This window comes from Aythya ferina, assembly GCF_964211825.1.
Source record: "Aythya ferina genome assembly, chromosome: 1".
Lineage (NCBI taxonomy): Eukaryota > Metazoa > Chordata > Aves > Anseriformes > Anatidae > Aythya > Aythya ferina.
Genome location: NC_140296.1, coordinates 11,459,212 through 11,479,609, shown reverse-complemented (window position 1 = coordinate 11,479,609; position 20,398 = coordinate 11,459,212). Strand labels below are relative to the sequence as shown.

General features: G+C 41.8%; 2 protein-coding genes across 20 annotated transcripts in view; one reads left to right on the top strand and one right to left on the bottom strand.

Annotated features, from left to right (window-relative positions):
- TAF1D (TATA-box binding protein associated factor, RNA polymerase I subunit D) overlaps positions 1 to 20,398 on the top strand; it is a 365,188-nt gene that overhangs the window by 341,217 nt on the left and 3,573 nt on the right. For 3 of the 17 annotated variants that reach the window (XM_084503885.1, XM_084503897.1, XM_084503896.1), the window contains exons 1-11: positions 10,401 to 10,538; positions 10,757 to 10,820; positions 13,164 to 13,379; positions 13,495 to 13,954; positions 14,256 to 14,431; positions 15,906 to 15,960; positions 16,091 to 16,374; positions 17,402 to 17,468; positions 17,721 to 17,767; positions 19,040 to 19,183; positions 20,166 to 20,203. In XM_084503885.1, coding sequence (XP_084360011.1) covers positions 13,177 to 13,379; positions 13,495 to 13,954; positions 14,256 to 14,431; positions 15,906 to 15,960; positions 16,091 to 16,243 — 1,047 coding nt within the window. In that variant the 5' untranslated portion in view covers positions 10,401 to 10,538; positions 10,757 to 10,820; positions 13,164 to 13,176 and the 3' untranslated portion in view covers positions 16,244 to 16,374; positions 17,402 to 17,468; positions 17,721 to 17,767; positions 19,040 to 19,183; positions 20,166 to 20,203. Of the gene's footprint in view, positions 1 to 10,325; positions 10,379 to 10,398; positions 10,539 to 10,754; positions 10,821 to 13,163; positions 13,380 to 13,494; positions 13,955 to 14,255; positions 14,432 to 15,905; positions 15,961 to 16,090; positions 16,375 to 17,401; positions 17,469 to 17,720; positions 17,768 to 19,039; positions 19,184 to 20,029; positions 20,204 to 20,398 lie in introns of those variants that run through there. The other 14 variants (XM_084503884.1, XM_084503882.1, XM_084503892.1 and 11 more) reach the window with 10 other exon arrangements.
- LOC311427054 (ester hydrolase C11orf54) lies at positions 238 to 10,208 on the bottom strand. Of its 3 annotated transcripts, none has more exons than XM_084504024.1 (10): positions 10,045 to 10,208; positions 9,227 to 9,335; positions 7,766 to 7,888; positions 6,917 to 7,015; positions 6,186 to 6,259; positions 5,283 to 5,384; positions 3,720 to 3,896; positions 2,856 to 3,005; positions 2,121 to 2,237; positions 238 to 669 (listed from the first exon to the last, which is right to left on the bottom strand). In XM_084504024.1, exons 3-10 carry the CDS (start codon positions 7,821 to 7,823, stop codon positions 496 to 498), a joined length of 951 nt encoding a protein of 316 aa, XP_084360150.1. In that variant the 5' UTR covers positions 7,824 to 7,888; positions 9,227 to 9,335; positions 10,045 to 10,208; the 3' UTR covers positions 238 to 495. The 3 variants fall into 3 exon arrangements, with proteins under 3 accessions (XP_084360150.1, XP_084360151.1, XP_084360152.1); XM_084504025.1 differs by having other exon boundaries at positions 9,257 to 9,335; positions 10,045 to 10,207; XM_084504026.1 differs by lacking the exon at positions 9,227 to 9,335 and having other exon boundaries at positions 10,045 to 10,207.

Sequence of the window (20,398 nt, the reverse complement as noted above, 5' to 3'; positions counted from 1 at the left end):
AGAGCTTTTGAGCCACTCTGCCCCAAACCTGTAGCACTGCATGGGGTTGTTGTGCACCAAGTGCAGGACCGGCACTTAGCCATGATGAACCTCAACCCAGTGGCCTCTGCCCATTGACCCAACCTGCCCAGGTCCCTCCACAGGGCCTTCTGACCCTCCAGCAGATCAACGCTTCCCCCCAGCTTGGTGTTGTCTACAATAAAACATCATCAGTCATCAGCAAGAACCATGCAGGAAGAGGAACCAAACAGCAAAAAATACATTATTAATAGTACTCCAGTGAAATTACAGCTTAAATTCAGCCATAACCACTCCAATTACAAATAAACTCTGATTTTCTCCCCTTAACAAATCTAAAAGGGTGGCAGTTTATTGCTGTTGTATTTGTTCTTGACTTTGATAAATATGCGCGTAATTAAAAGCATTACAAAAATCAGCATTTTTACTTAACAAAATTAAATTGCTACGCCTTCATTAAAGCCAGGACAGGCCAGCTTAGTCTCTGCCAACCATGTGCGTCTCCTTGGGCCTGTCGATACGGAAGAGAAGCTCCGCAGGCAAGAAGTACCCGCAGTACTGCACGCTGTCCGGCGTGGTGTCGTTGTGGTAGTGCCCTCCTTCCCCATGGGCGCTGAAGCAGTGCGTGTGCTCCGTGCGCAGGTCGAAACCCTGCGAGTAAAGAAAGGCCTGTGAGCACGCTTTCCTGAAATCGGTATTTTAAAGTACTGGGATAATCTCACTTCTGTATTTCCACAGATCTCAAAGGATGCTACAGCCATGAAGCAATGAAAACTTGCAAGGTGCTTGTGAAACTAATATTAAGAAAAACAAAGAGGAGCTTATGTTTTTAAAGAATTTAGAAACCCTGAGAGCCCCCAGATTTTGCTGTTAATATCCCAGAGATTTCCTTTTTTTTTTTTTTTTCCCTCTAATTTGGGATTAAATCAGACTTATCAAGGAAGCCCTACTGGAAATCAGAACTACTCTGCACTGAATACCATAGAAACATTCAATAAAGGGACAATCTCTTCTCCAATTCTGAGGGCCAGCTTGGATGAAAACAGGAAGAATAGCAAATAAAATAACCAGCATCCTCACCAGTGACATCACCCCTATCAATTTTATATATCCAGAGGACACTGGTGAGTAATGCTATGGCATTAGAATGCAAGAAACAGAACAGTTCATTAACACAGGATTAAAGCTGTCTTCCACTGTTATCTCTGTGATGGCATTCACGCATTTCCAAAAACACAGCCCCAGCTGAGCGCTGTTGTGCTTCCAATGGATACTGATAAGAATGCTCCAGCTGCATCCACTACACAAGTTGTACTGATTCAGAACAGCGCAGCTGTTGGCAGCTGTTTTCCAAGTACTCAGCATTAGATTCTGGGAAGATGCACACGATTTAGTCTTAAGCCAAAAGCTGCTAAATAAAGACACAATGAAGTCACACCACTGAGTGTATTCAAGCCTACAGCTTGTCTCATTTCACTCTGGAAATTTTTACTTACATTATTTATTAGTGCATTGTTATTTTAAAAAATCAATTTCACCTATGGCTTCCTAGTTACTTCTGAACACAGTCTTCTTAACATCTTAATGGCTTTTGAAACCTGATTACTTTTTATCCTGAATTCTTTGTTGCTGATTTTAGTGTTTGTGCAAGGTGTCCTTCTAACTTGAGGAATTGCAGGCTTTAATTTGCATCAGCAATTGAGACACGTTGTACACATTTTGACACAGCATTGGCAAGAGACTTCTATAAGTGAGCTACAAGAACACATGGCTGATCAAGCTTCCGTGCTCTAGACATTCCTCCTGCTGTGCCTAGCTGTAAGTGCAAGCCCTGCTGTTAGGTTCGGGATGCAAACACTTGCACACTTGCAATTGGAACAGAAGCATTAACCTCAATCCTCTATGAACGCCCACTACATTCCCAAATTGATTGACTGCGTCTAAAATTCAAACCAATGACAGAAATGAGAAGCTTGTATTTCATCACATACCCCCTGAAAGCATTTCACACAATACATACACACTCCTGTTCTTAAAGTGAAAATCATATCCAAGACAAAATCCATCACAAGCCTTAGTTTACACTTAGAAATGAGACTCACTGGATCCCTGGAAACGATTACTGGCTGACAAACCAGCGGAGCCTTCATTTCAAAGAATTTGAGCCAGTTATTCACATCCTCATCAGTGTTCAGAGGACAGGCAGAAAATTCTGGAGGCTACAGCAAAAACAAAAGCTTTAAGTGAGATGAAGTTACTTATACCAAGACACTTTTTCTCTAGAAACTTTCCTTCACCTTTCCCCACCCCACTGTTCTGTTCAAGTTACTTCTTGCCTTGCAGAAGCTCACCCATTACTGCGTTTCTGCCAGAAACAGAAGTGATCAGAACATTACTTCGTTCATTGCAGATGCTTAGTGGGAAAGCTGCTGAAGTGAGGATTCTCCTCCTAGGATAAGTTAGAAGCTCAAATAGTGGTTTTTGTTTGTTTGTTTTTGTTGTTGTTTTTTAATGTTTATTGCTTTCTGTAAGTATCATCTTAGTGCCTGTATGTCATTTTATTTCACTTCACAACAGTTTTACAGTTCCTCCTCTAGTGGCCCATGGATTTCAAAAGAAAAGATCACAGTATTAAGGTCAAGTAATACAGCATCATTAGTTATGGGATGTCAGTTTTGTAATAGCAGCTTCTTAGCTTAATACACTGCTTATCCTAACGGTTTACATATAAATTTAAAAATACAAAGGAAAAGTCAGGGCAATGAGAGGTTACGTCTTGATTTATACTTCTGTTTTCAGAAGAATGAAGAAAGTGATATGAATTGACAGCAACTTACCATAATGTGAATCTTTGCTTTCCCCTTCTGAATGACAAACGTACCACCCATCCCAACTGGCTTTTCTCCATAATGCTTCTCTAAAATTTGTCTCAGACAAGAGACGAAATTAAGTTCCCCAGTTCTTCCATTGGCTTTCACTTCAATGACCTGGAGAATAAAGTTATTTCATAACTATCTTCCAGCAACAGCCTGCAACGGTCCGTGAAAGCTGCTCTGAAACTCTCCCACACTCATAACCCCAGATTTCTGTGTCACAGCAGGACTTTCTCCACAGCTGTTGCTCCATGTCCTTTCAGTACCTGCTCAACTTTGGGCAACACTAGCTTTGCCTGTGAAGGGTACTGGGCCACAAGTCATTTACCCACACATGAAACAATGGAATAAGTAACCCCCTTTTATCCAACAGCTGGCTTCACCTCTTAGAAACTCTTGGAAATTGAAAAGACTGCTCAGTTTCCATGCAGTAAACAGCTTTTTTGGCTGCTCTGCCAACAGCGCTTTGTGCTAGCTGTGCTGGGGGCAATACACCTACAAAAAATAAGTGTACAGAAATGATTTACGCAAGTCAGTCATTGTACAGCAATAACCTTAAGTCACTGCATGTTTGGACTGGATCTGAATGGAAGATTTGTAAGGGAAAAGTTTTACTAAACTATTATTTATTCCTCAAAAAATCAAACACTTCTCTGTCTCCACCATTTTTTCTCCTTGTTCACCAACAGTAGTTTCTTCCATTTGGATACTTCTTTCAGAGAATTGCTTCTTTACTGTTATCATAGAAGATTTAAGAACATTGAAATGTGGATTTCCCTTCAGCCACAAAGCTCTGCAAGCAAAGTCACCTTTGCTCCAGGTACGCACCTTACCAGGTTGGCCCTCGCTGGCATAAAGGTTGGCCAACAGCCCAAACTCGCAGTCGGTGTATTTACTGCTGTACTTCTCGAGCAGGCACCCTTTATCGGCAGGATTTATCTGAGCGATGTAGCTCCCATTTACAGCAGGCTTTTTATCGCTTTGAGTTTGAACAACAGGGATAAACTGAGAGAAAGAACATGCAATAAGTCAAAATAAGTTAATAAGAACATGTAAGAGTCAGTCAAATGAATGTAAATTTAAGCGTTGGACCGTGATCTCAAGAAATAATCCCCTTCATCACATGCCCTTCATCTCTCAGGATGAGGAAAACGTGGTAATATTGTAACGCAATAGAACCTCCAGAAATCATAGAATCATAGAATATCCTGAGTTGGAAGGGACCCTTAAGGATCATCAAGTCCAACTCTTGACACCGCACAGGTCTACCCAAAAGTTCAGACCATGTGCCTAAGTTCACAGTCCAATCTCTTCTTAAATTCAGACAGGCTCGGTGCAGTGACCACTTCCCTGGGGAGCCTGTTCCAGTGTGCAACCACCCTCTCTGTGAAGAGCCCCCTCCTGATGTCAAGCCTAAATTTCCCCTGCCTCAGCTTAACCCCGTTCCCGCGGGTCCTGACACTGGTGTTAATGGAGAAAAGGTCTCCTGCCTCTCGACACCCCCTTACGAGGAAGTTGTAGACTGATTAGCTAATAGCTAATTAGCTATTTAAGTGCCAATATCGAATGTATGACACAAGCATACAATTTTTAGCAGAGAAAAAGAATCACTTTTACTTCTCTGAAGAGTTAAATGGAATGTTCTGTGAAGATGAATATTAGTGTTAAAAAAGACCAGCCTTTGAGGTCTGAGCCCTGCCATGCACTTATTGGAATTCTACATAATACTTTCTCAAGTTGTACCTTAACAAGCACTATTATAGTGTCCCAAATTTAACACTGAGATAAGCTATCTCATCTGCCAATTAATCAAAACAGGGTGGTAAGGCCAGGGATCTATGCTTGAAAGGACTCTGACTACCTAAAAGCCCCCCCAGGCAGCAGTTTTTGTCTCCTACCTCGATTGCAGGTAAACATTTTGTATGCAGAAACTTTAAAACGTAGAACGGTAAAACAAAGTCACGCAAGAGGGCAAAAGACAGGAGGCATTTCAAAGGTATTTCATTTGAAAGCCTTTTCATTTTGATTCAAATGAAAGGCATTTCATTTACAGGTAACTTGGACAGGCATGTCTACATCTTGTCATTAAAACCACTGGTCAGGCTTTTGTCAATCAGTTTCAAGAAAATCACGTTTCCTGTGTGCTTCAAATCAATCACACGCTTTCTGGAAGATTACAAGTAAAAATCAATTTGCATTATATCGATACTATGCACCTCATTAGATGGCTCCCATCTAATTTCTTCTCATGTTGTTTACATGCTTTTGGCATGAAAGGTGTACGTCGAATGATCATTTTGTTGTAAATGGGAAACACCGAGTGTGATAGTGCTCTACTGTTTTGATACTTCCATGAATTCATTGAGAACTGTCACGCTTTTTGTTACTGACCTCAGCATTTACACCAAGAATCCTCGATGAAGCAGCTCCAGCTCCAAGAATGAAGGCTCCAGGTAGCTCTATGTCTTTTGCAACTGCATTGAGATCATAAACCTGCAGGAGACACAAACGTTTGATTGTGGTGTTCTGCTGTGATCTGGAGTTATCGTCTGTTCACTGTAACCTCTGGATGCATTTCATTCACAACAGCTCATTGGTATTTTATATAATTAGGATGAACACAGTTCCAAACTCTGAACAACACAACATTTAGTAGTAACAGATTGGGTACAGCCCTGACCATTTTGTGGAAGAGAGAGTCTGCCTGTATGTTCCCTTGCCATTTTACCGAAAGCTGAACTATTGTTTCTATTGAAAATTGTATTTGTATAAGATAAAAAAGAAATCACATGGAAGAGAATATCATATAGAGACAGATATGCCAGGTATCAGAAAGGCAGCATGATATTCTTGGAAAAGAAGAGTAATGTGAATCTAGTGTTGGCTTGAAAATGCAAATACAGACAGTTTTTACAAAGAAGCATGGCTGTGACTTGAAATCACCGACTTCAACAAGCCATATATAAGCATGCAGACAAGCCCCTTGTTTTGTATTTGTTCCCATGGCTCCTATCACAAATCGTTTGCTTTCAATACTATCTGGTATCTGAAGGCAGGAGAAGATGAGCTGCCAGATACCAGACAGCATATGAAATTTTTGCTAAGATCTGTAAGATTTCCTGATGCGGTCTGTGCATCAGAATCAATCTAACAGAACACTGAAAACTAACACTCTTTCACAAGTGGAATCTTATAGTAGCCATTAGTCCTTGGTTTTGTTTTTATTTCAACACAAAATCCCTTTTCTATTAAAAATGTATTTAAAACCCACAGCTACTACAGAGAAAAACTCACTTTTTCTTTCTGTACAACGGGTATGAGGTAAGGAACACCTCCCACATCTGCTATTCTAGGCTTTCCACAGATTCCTGGAAGAATACATAGAGTTAGCTTGGTAAAATGTCTTCTGTGAAATTCTCAAGTAAGCACGCAGTCTAACGCACCAAAGAACTGGTTCCTAAAGTTTCTTTAGAAAGTCAGACTCAAATTTTAGAAGCACCTTCTCAAGGTGCTTCTTTACCTATGTTGATGACAATGAACTGAGATGAGTAGCACAGATGACGAGGCATCTGTCTTCTAGACAGCTCATGTCAAAGACAATGAATCCCACTCAAAATAAGACAGTTTCTTCAATTTCACATACATGGATGGAAGGAATTTACACCAAGTGGAAGCACTGCTCCTTAGGTTCAGGTAGTGATTGGCATAGATCAAAAACATTTATCCAGCTGGAAGATAACTTCATTTCAAAACCTTTAGAGTTTAATAAATAAACCTTATTTCCTAAGTGTGTATTGCAATCATAGGTGAAGAAAGAAAATGACGACAAGCACTCGAATGATTTGTCCTTGTTCATACATCAACTAGGAAGCAAATCCAAGAGTAAAATGTAGCTTCCCTCTCACACATATTCTGTACCAAAAAATGACCTAAGCTTTCCTAACATCTCTAGAAGATCAAAACCAAGTACAGTCAGGTAGCAAGAACTGCAGAAGTCTCTGTGGAAGACTGGAACGCTAGGTTACCTTTAACAGGAAAGTTGAAAGGCTCCTTAGTCAGATCAGGACAGTCTATAACAGAGACTTGAGCATCAGCAAAGTTTTCTTTAAGCCCTTTCTGCAAAACTGTAATAAAAAAAAAAAGTAATGGCAAAGTTATTGGCAATGAAACATTATCGAGGGGTGGACAAGTTAACGAACAGCACAAAATATTTTTAGACTTTATTTCAGCAAGATACACTTTAAAAAACATACTCTAAGCAAATCTACCTTAAATCTATTAATTCAAATGTTAGTGCCTATATATGCATTGTTTCTCAAGCCAGAACTTTGCATAAGATAAAGAGCTTGTTCAGAGAATTATTAGTTACCACATTAATTATGAATTTTACAAAGCTTTTAATTGACATACCGTAGCTGTGAAGTAACATGGATAACCTTAAACTACATTCAGCAGTGTTTTTGCTTTGCAAGGGCAGGAAATTACGATCACAGTCAAGTATGATATGAGAGCAAAGAAGGAAGAAAGTTTTAGCTGACAAGGCAATGACTTTTTGAAATACATGAACTAGACTGTTTGCAATTGCTTGATTATAATCTCCAGACACCGTCTGGAAGCGTCTGCTCTTACAGGATATTGCCTGTCATGTTTCCATTCATGTGAAGATTATCTGGCAAGATTTTTTGGGGGGAAGGGGAGGTGTCATTTGTTTTAAAGAACAGTGTATAAAAAAACAGTATTTTTCTTTACATCCTAGTGTGCTAACAGCAAGAACATTCTGCATGTATTAGCTGTAGAGAGGATATGATAAAAGCTTTAAAGTTTGAAGGGCACATTTTAAGTTTGTAAAAAGTTACGCTCTCTGCATGACTTACCTCCAGCAAGCTCCTCCAGGCTTGGAACATGAAAAGCAAACCTTTCAACTTTGGCCATTTCCTAATTGTTACTGATTTCTTCAGGTAAGAAATATATTATCACACGCTGTAGAAGTGACTGATCTGTCAACAAGAGTAATGGTTCAGTGATTTAAACGGTCTGTTTTCGATACGTAACTTATTTTTCAAATTCATGCAAGAATACATAGACAACAGTAGAATCGCAATTATGTCTTCAAGGGAAAGACTAACAGCTTCGAGGTTACTGTTAATTTGCTTATGTGCTTTGGAACAAGCCATAAATTGTTTTTGAAAGAAAACTGGGCTTTTCTAAAGCATGCTAGTTGCCTCCCCAGGTCTTCCCTACGTTAATGTTTACTCTTTCAAGCATTAGGTACTGCGGACTTTCAACCCTGGTTGTAACATGTTCTCCACTTGTTTATGGGCACGTGCTTCCCTTTCCAGAGGGAAACAGGCTAGCAGCACTTCTCAAAAGAGGAAACAACAGCAGCAAGTTCTACCATATTGGGCCCTGTATGGGTACAGAGCCCATAACAAAAAGTTCTGTTTGGAACATAAGTGTAATAGTCCATTTTGAACTGAGCTCTATTTCAGTTAGCCTTGCAACAGCAAAGTCATCTATTAGGGCAAACCACCAGCTCTGGGCACAAACATCTGATTATATGCTATCTATAATTCAGCCACAGGAATCATTAACTCCTTAGGCACGTGTCTGCTGTACACAACAAAAAAAGAAAATGTGCCCCACTCATTCAGATCTCAGGCTTTGTGGGAAAAAGCCAAAAAATCATATTGCATTCCCAGATCTCACAGAGCTTTTGTTAGAAGGGACTATGACATGAGCTACCTGCTAATGTATACTGTTAGCTTCCATTAAAAATAAATTCCTAGCTTTTACGATTGAAAAAAAAATATTTTTTTTTTGAAAAAAAAAAAAAAAACAAAACACAACTGTCCTTATACAACTGTCCTCTTGAGTCTGCACTGCTGTTGCAAGCAGTAGAGAAAGGAAGAAAGAAAGCTATCTGGGCTAATTTTCATCTTAGTTGGTCTTATCCATCTCCATGAGAGACTCTCTCCCTTCCTTGGCTTGTGGAAGAGAAGGTAACAGGCTGGATGTGGTGCCTCTGGTAAAAAACCTACCTTTCTACCTTTAGATAGATTAAATCAGACTCCAGGACTTTAAGTGTGCACTGAACACAAGAAAGGGAGTTATTCAATCAAAGAGTGAATATGGCTTTGGCAGCATTGTTTTAAGTCATCCTCATCCTCTCAAGAACCTTTTGTCACGTCCAGAAGGAAGCTGTGCCAGAATTCAAGACACCAGTTGGAAAAATCATGAAATAGATTGAGGCTAGACCTGGTATTGTGCAAAGGACTGAGGCAAGACTTGGACACAGTTCAAACAAGTAGGCGCAAATGTAACACCTAGACCATCACCTGCTGGTTAAAGGACAGTAGTCAGCTCACCACAGTCACGAAACAGAAAAACTGGGTAGAGCTCAGTGTCCCATAAAAAACACCATCCAATTGCTATGTAGTAGTTGACCTGGAAGCAAGCAAAAAGAGAGGTAGATCAGTTAGTCACCAGCCTAAGGACAGCATTTTTAGGGAGTTTGTGTGGTGTGGATGAGGGAGAACAGGGAAGGAGACAACAGGCAATCTTTCAAAGCAGCGTTGGTGTGTTATGGACAGAAGTGGTAAAATACCAGTGAGATCATTAGGAAGAGATCTGGAATGGTGCAGTAAGAACTGAGACAAGCATGTGAAAAGACTTCTTAGTTTTTCTTTTCCAAGCAGGAAGACAACATCAGAGATTTGGTGAGGGCCAGGAGAACGCAGATAAATAGAAAGCATGTTCATGGGGTGGGGAGTGCCTGGTATCAAAACCCGGAGTAAAACTAATTTGGAAGGCAGAAACGTGAAAGGAAAAGTTCAAGTCCCAGGGAAACTTTGAAGATGAGGGGATGCAAGGGGCCGCGGGGACTGCTCGAGGGACGGGACCGGGAGAGGAGCGGGTCAGGAGGGACCAGACCGGGATCCCTGAGGGACCATCAGGCAGAGGCGAGGAAACAGGGCAGAGAGACAGGAAACAGCAAAGCTGCCGCTGAAGCCAGCAGAGGGAGAAAGAAGGGGATATTGAGGCCGGGCAGCTGAGGGAAGGAGGCGGGGAAGCAGCAGCAGCAGCACGGCTCCGCTCCCTGCCCGCCCGGCACACAGCGAGCCCCCAGTTACCGCCAGGAGCCGCAGAGCCAAACCTGCGCGACCGGCGCCTCTCCACAGTCCCACAGCGAGCGGGGAAAGCCCGGCAGCTGCGCCCCTGCCAGGCTGGGCTACGAGACGGGACCCGGCTGGCTCCCTTTGAGACAGGGAAGGCACTGAGCCCCTGCCACCGCCTCCCGGGGAGTCCCTCCCCCGACTGCCTGGAGGCGGCACCGCCACCCCCTCCATGACGCCTCCAGCCCGACCCTCCCAGCCTCCAGCCATCCCTCCTCCTTTCCCTGCCTCCTCCCCAGCTCCTCTCGCGAGAGCCGGCCGCTATTTAGTCCCCGGGGCGGCCATTTTGAGCCCTTTGCGGCGCCGAAGCGTGAGGTGAGAGGGGCAGGGGGGGAGCGCGGCGCCCGCCGCCATTTGGCGGGCGAGGTGCCCGGCTGAGGGGAGGCTGAGGCGATGCTGAGGCGATGGCCGCTCCCTCCTGCTCGCCCAGCGCTTGTAGCCGGGAGCCTGCTTGAGGAGCGAGCCCGGGGAAGGGGTGAGCCTGTGGAATGGGCCGGGGATCGCCTTAAGGAGCGGGCAGGGCGGCGGCGAGTTTCCCCTCACGGCTGCCGGGGCTCCCCCCGGGCTGTGGTAAGGGCAGTGGCCGCGCACAAAATGTCCGCCCTGGGGCTGGGCGCCTTTGGGCAGCCTTCTGGCTCTCCCGAGGGAAAAGATCCGTCAGTGTGTAACGAGTGGGTTGGCCTTCTTTTTCAGGGAGCTGCTTGGCATGCCGCGTGGTGAGATAGACGAAGTAGAAGCTGGTGCTTAGCCCCTAACTGTAAGTGTTATCTGCAGTTGAGTGGGGAGAGCTGGTGTTGTTGCAGGTGCTTTTGTTCTGGAGTTTGCATTGCTCAGGCCTTGTGTGGATGGCCACAAGCAGCAGAGCAGCCATGCGGCTGCTCTGGCACCAAATGAGGCCCCTCTGGAACCACATTAGGGTGAGCTTCATCCCCCTACACGTGCTTTTAGTGTGGGTTTGTAAACAAATTACTTCAGTTTTGAAAAAACATGGAAGGGAGTAGGTAACATGATACAAAAACTTACTTCCAAATTAAAACACAGAATTGTAAGACATAAAACTTGCAAATGAAAAGGGATTGTGGAGTTGTATCAGCCTCACTGATAGGGAGACTTGGCTCTGATCACAGGAGTGAGGAAGAACTTACCTGAAGAGGGAACACAGTGCCCCAAAGCAGATCTTAATGAAAATAGCTGAGCTTGTAAAGAGCAAAACTGCTGAAACAGTTAAATAGTGAATGAGCATGCACAAAGATGGAAAAGTACACAGTGAAGACTGAGCCTTAATCAAAAAGATCCCAAAATGCGTCTACCAGAGGATACTGCACATGTGAGAGTAGGAGGGACAATATGATGATTAGTTCTGAGAAACCATTAACATTAAATGCTTACCTTTCTTGGAAATGGTGTGAATATATATCTCTCTAAACTATAAATAAGTACTCATTGTTATGCTTGGGTGCATGTGTTGGTGGAATTATTCCCCATGTATCCATTGCTGTTAATAAAGCATACCTGCTTTCTTACTCTCAAGAACGAGTCTTGGAAAATTACAGTACCTTTTTGCATTTCATCTGGCACCAAAGAAGGGCACATTTGGCCCCTCTGCTGCTTCTGAAATTCCATTAGGTCGATTTTCAGTTCTGCTGTACTCCCACACCTGCGTTTAGTGCAGGGTGATAAATAAACTACTTTAATTTTGAAAAAAAAAAAAAAAAACCAACAAAAAACAAAAAGAAGGTTCTACCTTGAACAATTATATGATGCAAAAACTCATTCCCAAATGTAGGCTGTTCATAACTTAACTGCTGATGTGCAGTGATACTGATAGGTCTCTTGGCCTGAATTTCACCGATATTAGCATAGAAGGAACCTTCTACTATATGTCCTGCCTCGTGAGGAATTTTGTATTATATGTTCTGCTTAGTTAAGCACTAATAAATTAAAGTGGAGGAAGTGTTGCAACATAAGAAAGAAATTAAAGAGCATGTATAACTTTGCTGGCACGTCAGCAAAACAACACTATTTAAGGAAAAAATAGTGGAAACGGGTTCAGGGTTAATCAACAGGCAGAGAGGCTGCAACAACCACCTTGGCCACTGCTTTAATTGAGTCTATGCGGGTGGGAGGAACATACATAAATAATTTCAGTAAACCAATAGTAATAAATATGACTTTTTCAAGAAATGGAATGAATACGTAAACCTTGTGATTACATATATATATATCTATATATATATATTTTTTTTTTGGTCAGCCTTGAGAAGGCAGATGCACTTTGGCAGAGCAAACCATACGTGTCTCCAGTGCTGCAGCTTTGATAGTAAAGAATGCCCACTTGCTAAGATTTTCAAATAGGTCTTAGAGTGTTTTATTTGCTGCTTTACGGTAACAACAGCTGCAATATAGTCCTGTGGTTTTTGTCACCTTTTTTCTGATCATAGCTTGTAGCTGTATGGGTAGGGTAGGAAATGGAACTTAGTCCTGTGAGTAGTCACAGTCCTGTAACCATTTGTTTTGGCATGTTAATCTTATCTATTACAGCTGGTTTATATGTGTAAAAAGCATGTTAAAATTCCCAAGATAGAGAACTAGAGGTTAGTAAATGACTGGCATGCGGATAAAATGACTCCGGGCTATTACACAGTGAGGGCAGGTTCCTATGCTGTGTGTTCCAGTCTGTTTTGTATAGATTGATGTAGTTCAAGGGGTGGATTGCATTGCAGATTCAGCTGAAAACTACTTTTTTCTTTTGGGGCTAGTCTCCATTTTTGTTATTAATCAGTAAACAAAATGCTGATAGATTGTTAGAGCAGGAGACCTTAAAGAACAGGGAAATGGTGTTGTTTCTCATGCCAACAGGCCTGGATAAATTCAAAATTATTATAAACTACAGCGAAGTGAGGGCTTGAGTGTGACTTAGAACTGCAGCATCCTTTAAAGTTAAGCTGCTGGCTTACATGCATGTGTCCATATACAGGAGAACTTCATGTAAAAGTTTGCACACAAATTGTTTTAAGTGAACCCTTTGAAATGGAGCAAGGGAGGTGTGCCTGGCTAACACAGGATTTTCTTTAATTTCTTGAATGCTCATTGATTTTAGGACAGATTGAAACATGACTGATGTGGATGAATCCCAGGCTTCTGGTTCCGATTACCCTGATGCCCAAGACCTAATATGCACTCAACAGGAAGAAACGTACATGTTACATGAGCACACAACAAATAACCAAAGGAAATGCTCGCGCTCAAGGCGGAAGGGTGCCACTCCTGAGGAGTCTTCAGTTGAGGTCATCCTGGACAGCAGTGATTCAGAAATGTGAGTTTTTATTGCTAGTTTGAGAACTTTTCATGAACAAAACCTGCGTGATACCTCATGAATGTAGGTATTCTGTTGAAAGTAAATGTTTTTTGGGTGACCTTTTTGCTTCTAGTGGCAGTGAGTACCACACCGCTGCACCTTCAAAGCAAAAAAGGAGATCACAACCTTCAAGGCAACAAGTGGAAGATGTTATTACAGTGCATGATGATGAAAGTTCAGATTCTTCTCCATCTCCTCTGAGTCCAGTGAAGCTACCTGAACCCTCCAAAGAGAAGAAATCCAAGCTTAATTTGAAAGCCATTTTTGCCTATCACTTCAGGGGAAGGAAGTTTAAAACTGCTGCACACAAAAATTTTCGGAGTAAAAGGAGGAGGAGGAAGACGAAGACGGAGACTGAGACAAAGACAAAGACAAGGCATAAGCACACATACATGCCTACTAGGAGGCCTCCACTGACAGCCTCGCCACAAGAGAAGAGGGAAAGGCTTCTACATCGGGGTGTTCAGTTCCCTTTTGTTGAAAAACATTATGGGACAAAACATATTCCCTTAAAGATGGTTCTTAACTATGAGGTGAGTCCTGTTTTACTGGAGAAATGCTTTAATTTTTAATTTATTTTAAAAACAGGGAATGTAATTTGGCTGTTTTCTGCTTCTACCCAATGTGCTACATACAGTGAAGCAAAGCTGGCTTTATTTTTGTTAGGCAGGACACTTGCTGTTTTCTGTTTGATACCTTAAAGAAACACAGCTGAAATAAGGGTGTCAGTTTAATACTGCAATTTGGTTGATAGTATAAAGACTTGATTTCTTTGCTTTATCATAGTGGTATTTTTAAAATCTTGCCTGATGTTTGTTTTTTTTTTTTCTTTAGCAAGCAGCTACAAAGGGATATTTGCAGTACATTGAAATGCTCAAATATGAAGAACACCTCAAAAAGGCTTTGAAAGCACTTCAAGCTAGTGAAGACTTAGAAAGAGAATGTCTGGCAGTACGGAAACACAAGTATTTAGATGATGAAGGTCCCATTTCCCCTATCCAGGAGATGAAGTAAGTTCCTCTAATATTTTTCGGGAGTAAAAAGCTTGCTGTCTTGTTCTAAACAAAAACACAAATTTGAGTATACAGCGTCAATGCTGTTATCAACAGGTAGATGCATGACTTTGATCGGTTAAATGACGATGTACTCCTGTAAGTCAGTAACACATGTGGTTTAGCACTGATGAACAGCTGAGCCACCACTATGGCGTGGTAACAGAAAGCTCCTGTGCTAAAACAAGGACAGGGAGATCACTCACCAGTTACTGTCACAGGCAAAACTCAGCATGGGAGATTAATGTAATTTATGACCTATTGCTGACAAGCTAGAGGAGTGAGAAATGGAAAAAATGAGTTAAAAACACCTTCCCCCTATCCACCCTCCTCCACCTCCTCCCCCTGAGCAGCACAGGAGAGCGGGGAATGGGGACAAGAGCAAACCCCTGGTATTTGTTGCTGAACCTGATGCTCCACAGTATGAAATCAGCCTTCGGTCAGTTCAGGTGGGCACTCTCGCTGTCTCCACCTCCTATTTCTTGCTCACCTGTAGCCTGCTTGCTTGGGGGTGGGCTGGGTGGAACAGAACGAGGAAAGGGCAAGTTGTGAAGCTGTCCAGGCACTGTTCAGCAACAGACACAAATCTTGCAATCGCAAATCCAAAGCAGAGCACCTTATGGGCTGCTACAAAGCAAGCTACCCCAGCCAGATCCAGTGCAGTCTGCTACACCTAGAGCTGAACAATTCAGGTGGAAGAACAGTTGGCTGTAATAGTGTGTGATTTTTGTGACCCAGCTGTAGGTGTATTGAGCTCTAATCTACCCTTTTTGTTAACCTATACCCACATCATGCAATTGAAATGTGATTGACTGAAATCTTCATTTTGGGGAAATATTTCCTGAAATATTTTCCTGGAGGAAATATTTCCTGTTCTACAGTTACCACAAATAAAGTAGAGCATTTTATGATACAAGGGTATCATCTTAGGTCTGTATGATCAAAACAGTTTATTTACATGCAATAAGTGGATCAAAAAGTCAGTAAGGTGACTTGGTGTTGTAAATATACTTATTAGCACCTTAAAATGGGGAAGCTAGAAGATGATGTAAAGGTACAAGCCTGTTCAGGTATTATTTACTTGCCACTCAAACTGGTAGCTCTTGTGTGTTGAAGTATTCGGGTGAGCCACTAAAGTGGGTAACAGTAGTAGGACTAAAATTGTCCCAGCTTTCTGGGAAGTTGTCTTGCTGTAAAAACTCATGGACCATAGTGGAAATGAGTTTGTCCTGCCTGTGTTGGTAGCTGGGATGTAATTCTGTTGCCAGAAACTTGCCTGAGAACAGCCTCCTGTAAAAGCAGTAGTCTTACCCACAAGCTGTAGTGCTTCCATACCCATTACGAGAAGCCAGGGATTGTGGTAGGAAAACAGCCTAAGTATGTTAAGCTACTATAAGAGTACTGAGTTTGATTTAAATTTTGTCTATTTCAGTGATGACAGCAGCATGGGTGCTGATAATGAAGATGACTTTGATGTCAGAGTAGTGGTGAGTAAATATTCCTTAACTTCAAAAACTCCATAACCTTCTGAGGTTAAAGAAGTTGTAGGTAATGTCCTTATCAAAGTGAAGTGTCTCAGAATTAGACTTGTGAATATGCTGTCTTTCATTGATTCAGGACAACAGCTGTTTCATTTTAAGCAGCACCCTTCCCAGTAAGAAGAAATCCAAGACAGAAACAAAACGTGCGAAATCAAGAAGAGCGGTGGAAGTAAAAAAGAGAGACCGTGCTGCTGCAAAGTCTGGGCTTCAGCGAGGTTCACTCCAGTGAACAGCAAACTGCTAAGGGAGGTGGCAGCGGTCACTCTGCAGATACCCTGTTAAGGCCTACGTGGGTTAAAGTGTTGGTCTGAAGACCACGTTAAGCTATCAACGCAGCAACCTCGTCAGATTGGGCTTAAGGTGAGTGTATTGGGATTATTTGTGTCTGAGTGTTAGGAAACAAGTATAATTATTTTGCTGAGCATTTATCTGTCAGATATCTAATATCCTTGATGGCTGGTAATAGTGTTTAAATATTAGCTTCTGCAACTTAATTTGTATAATCAATGGATTGTAGAATTGCAGAATTAAGAAATGTTCAAAATCTTGTGATTTAACAGAAGCAGAATCTAGAAGAGTGTGTGTGTGTGCGCACATGTGCATTCATGTTATGAAGGGGGAGTCAGAGACCCCTTCCATAGCTTTGCAGAGGAAGCTTGGTAGCTTTAAGGGAGTAAGACTGAGTGATATTTGAGGGGTTATTCTTCAGTATCTCAAGGAAATGCAGGCTGTGTTTCAGAATACTAAATTGGTTAATTGGTCTGAAGTTTAAAGATATTTTAATGGGGTCTCGTGAATGTAACTAAGCAGAAATAGGAAGCTCTGTAGGATGATAGTACTTAACAAGTGCTGCCTCAAATCCAAATTTCCTTCCTGAAAAGTGTTTAAGACAGTTGGAAACATGACTAATGAGCTTTAAGTGATAACTCCTAGATCACAAGGCTGTCTTGATAGTGGTAGAAATATTTTTTTAAAAAGTTATGTTTAAAAAGCTTACCTGTAAATCAAGGAGATGTAAATGAGCAATGGGTTCAGCCCCAAATATTCTGCAATAGCCAAATTGCTGTCGGCAACAAACTAACAGCTGTTCAGCAGGTAAAAGTTGTTGATGCTCAATGGGGATCCAAAAAAAAAAAAAAAAGCAAGCATCTGCTTATCTTAGAGGCTGGGGAGATTCACTGCGAGTGCTCAGTACAAAGAGGATTGGTCAAGTTGCATTCCTTATTTGCTTGAATTAAGGTTTCAAATCTGAAGATTTCCCTTGAGGTTTCCCTATTGCAACTTAATAGCTGTAGGGAGGAATAAGACTACAAAAACCTACTCTTCAGTAATTGAAGATGATACTTAATCATGGTCCAAAATTAATGGCTGAATGTAACTCTTCTAGGCGTCTACCTGAGAAGTACTCTGGCTTCACAGACTGATCCTGGACCTAGGAGTGGGGTTCTTGCTGGGTAAGGCATAGCGAGGTGGTGTGTGGAGGGAGTGCTGCTCATTCTGCAGTTCACGTGATGAATTTTTCTGTTCAACTGCTGAGTGACTCAGAAATGAACTAAATTTCAATTCTGATTAGAACTGGATTTGTACACGTGAAAAGCCAGCTTGTTACAGCTGTTAAATTGATTGCTGAAATGTAGCTTTTGGCTTTAGGAATCCCACGTTACTTCATCATATCTAATAGTTCTTATCCCTTTCATTTTTTCCAGTTTCTGTTGCTTTTGGATAATGAAATACCAGTCAACTAATGCAAGAGGTGAGCTGTTACTTGGTTTGCAGTGGCTATTTACTTCAGGTAGCTTTTGCTACCAAAACAAAATGTTTTTGAAAAACAGTCTAGTGTGTTTCAGGTGAATAAATCACATTTCACTGCTATGTGTGAAGCCTTGAGAGAGAAAGTTCAGAGTAACACTCCTTTTATCAGTCTAACCAAACTTAGAGCCTGTAGCTTCTGCTTGAATGGAAGGTAAAATAATTCTGTAGTACCTGCATATTAAAGGCAGGGTTTTTTTTAGAAGTCATGAATGAAAATACTTCTGTTTAACCTGGTGTTGAATGCCACAGGGTCTCTCCACCAAGGACAGATGTGATTTGTTGTGGATATTACCAGGAGCCTTCTGTGCTGAGGAGGTTGGAGAGCTACTGTGCACTTAGTGTCCTGGTGGTGTCCCACCAACAATTGCTGTACTGGCGGGTGTCATGCAGCTGCAGCTTCTGATTGCTTCCCTCTGGTAAAATCCCATCTTAATACATGCCCTGTGTCTTGGGAATATCAGATGGGAGCTAGTCCTGGACATAGATCTCTAAAGCTGTGAAGCTTCCTTCAAGAAGCTTCTTTCATGTGTCAAGTTCTTGTGTCTTCTGGAGGGCCTAGGAAATAGCATGGAAGAACACTTTAGGTAGGGTAAATGGACAGGAAAAAATCTGCAAGATAGGAAGGTAAGAGATGTAGCTGAGCAAGTAGTGAAGCCTTCGGAGAGCATTCTTCCCTGTAAGAGGGTAGGAGCACAGCATCATCTTCTGGCCTTTGCTGTAGGAAGGGTACTAGAGTAGAGAACTTGAGCTGTGCCAAATTGATTTCTGTGACGGAGTATCTGATACTGAACTCGTTGCCCCAGTTACTGTAGTCCAAATTACACCTGTCTAAAAACAGGAAGCATGATATGAAAGGTGACAGTTATTAATGGGGTAAGTAGATAGGAGACTGAGGAATTGAGCTTCATTTCTGTGTGCTCTTCAAATATAGCCTAAAGATCGTGAAAAATAAGGTGAAAGCTGATGCTTGCAGTTCGTTTCAGCACGTGTTCAGTTTTTGTCTGGTGCTGTAGACAAAAAACCTGGAACCTAGTGCTTAAAAAAAACCCTTCTTCGCAACCCACAGCTGATGCATGTATTGGTTGTGTTACTAATACGAAGGGACAATCTTTGCATTTATTCAAGCAGTGTTTAATCTAAATCCTGAATTCGGGGTGGGAATTTTATATTGCCTTTGCAGAAGTACAGTCTCGTTGCATTGTTTCCTTCCCAGACTTTGTGGATGAATTCACCGGCTTGGCAGCACTGAGCAGTTGTAACTTGTTTTTGGACTACTTGAATTCTTGAGAGCTGTTTGCTGACCTTCTGATGTACAAATCCTCTGTACACACTCCTGTGGAATGCATTAGGAAAAGAGGTAAGCTTTGTGTTCCTGCTGGGCGTCAGCATGAGAGAATTATTTTTTTTCAGAGAAGTACATTGAATACTGCAATAAGTAATCAGCAAGTAATCAGCCTGTGCACTGTATGGCACGTGTGCCCAGCAGTGTCTTCCTGATGATGCGTTGAAAAAGCAGCACTGCAGTGTTTCAGCTGCTGACATCATGGTTTTAATGTGGACATGCTGATTGAACTTGGTGTTTCTGTTGAAATAAGTAGATGAAAAATTTCTTGGAACTGTTACGTGATAATATTTTTGGTTCCAAAACATTTCTTGCAGTGGGAGGTATCTGAGGAAGTCGTTGCATTTTGAAACACAAATCCAGGTATCAGAAAGTTAACTGGCTGAGTTTTAGAAACAGAAGTTACTCTCCAGGCATAGTGCAGCATTGTTATGCCTCGTTTTTCAGCAAATAGACACAACTCACTGTGTGTCTGAATTGAACAACGTGGCTAGAACAGCAACAGGTTGTGCTTTCCTCACTGTAAAGCTCATTGCAGTGGTGACAATGAGGCCTGTAACAGACTTAATTAGTGAAACGGTTATGCAAGCATGGTCTAAAATGTAGCTACAATAAAACAAAACCCCAAGGGTTGGCTCGTTTTCCTTTTAAATTCGGCATCCTGCCTACAGGGGAAGGTTGGCAGCTACAAGAAGGGCGTGAAGTGCTCCAGTCCTGTAAATGGTTCATGAAAGCATATTTGTAAGCTGTCTTAAAGTGGAATCTCATACCTGTTTTCTTGACATCCCAATACCAGTTGATGTAGGTAACTCGCTTACTTACATTTCATAGACCATAGCATTTGCATTTCTTAAATTGCAGGTAGATTTTGTTGATGGCTTTGTGACAGGCTGGGCCACGTCTCTGATCTCAAAAGAAATGTTTGATGTCAAATATAAGAATACCTGAGCTGAACTTAGAACTGTTTCTCAGATCCTGTAACTTGCTGTCTTTTCAGGAAGCCCACTGACCAGTCCAGTCTGAAGGAAAGTCTTGGTAAGTTGGTTTGATACCAAATTCTTATGTCCGTTGATGAGTGCAAATTAGCTGTCTTACTTCAATCCACTGAGCTGGTACATTGCAGTTTTTTCTTACTGGGGAGATGCAGTGTTGCTGCATCAGATACTCACCTTCCTCCAAACGTGAGAGTATTGTAAGGTAATTGTTGTGATGATTGGCAAAATGTTCAAC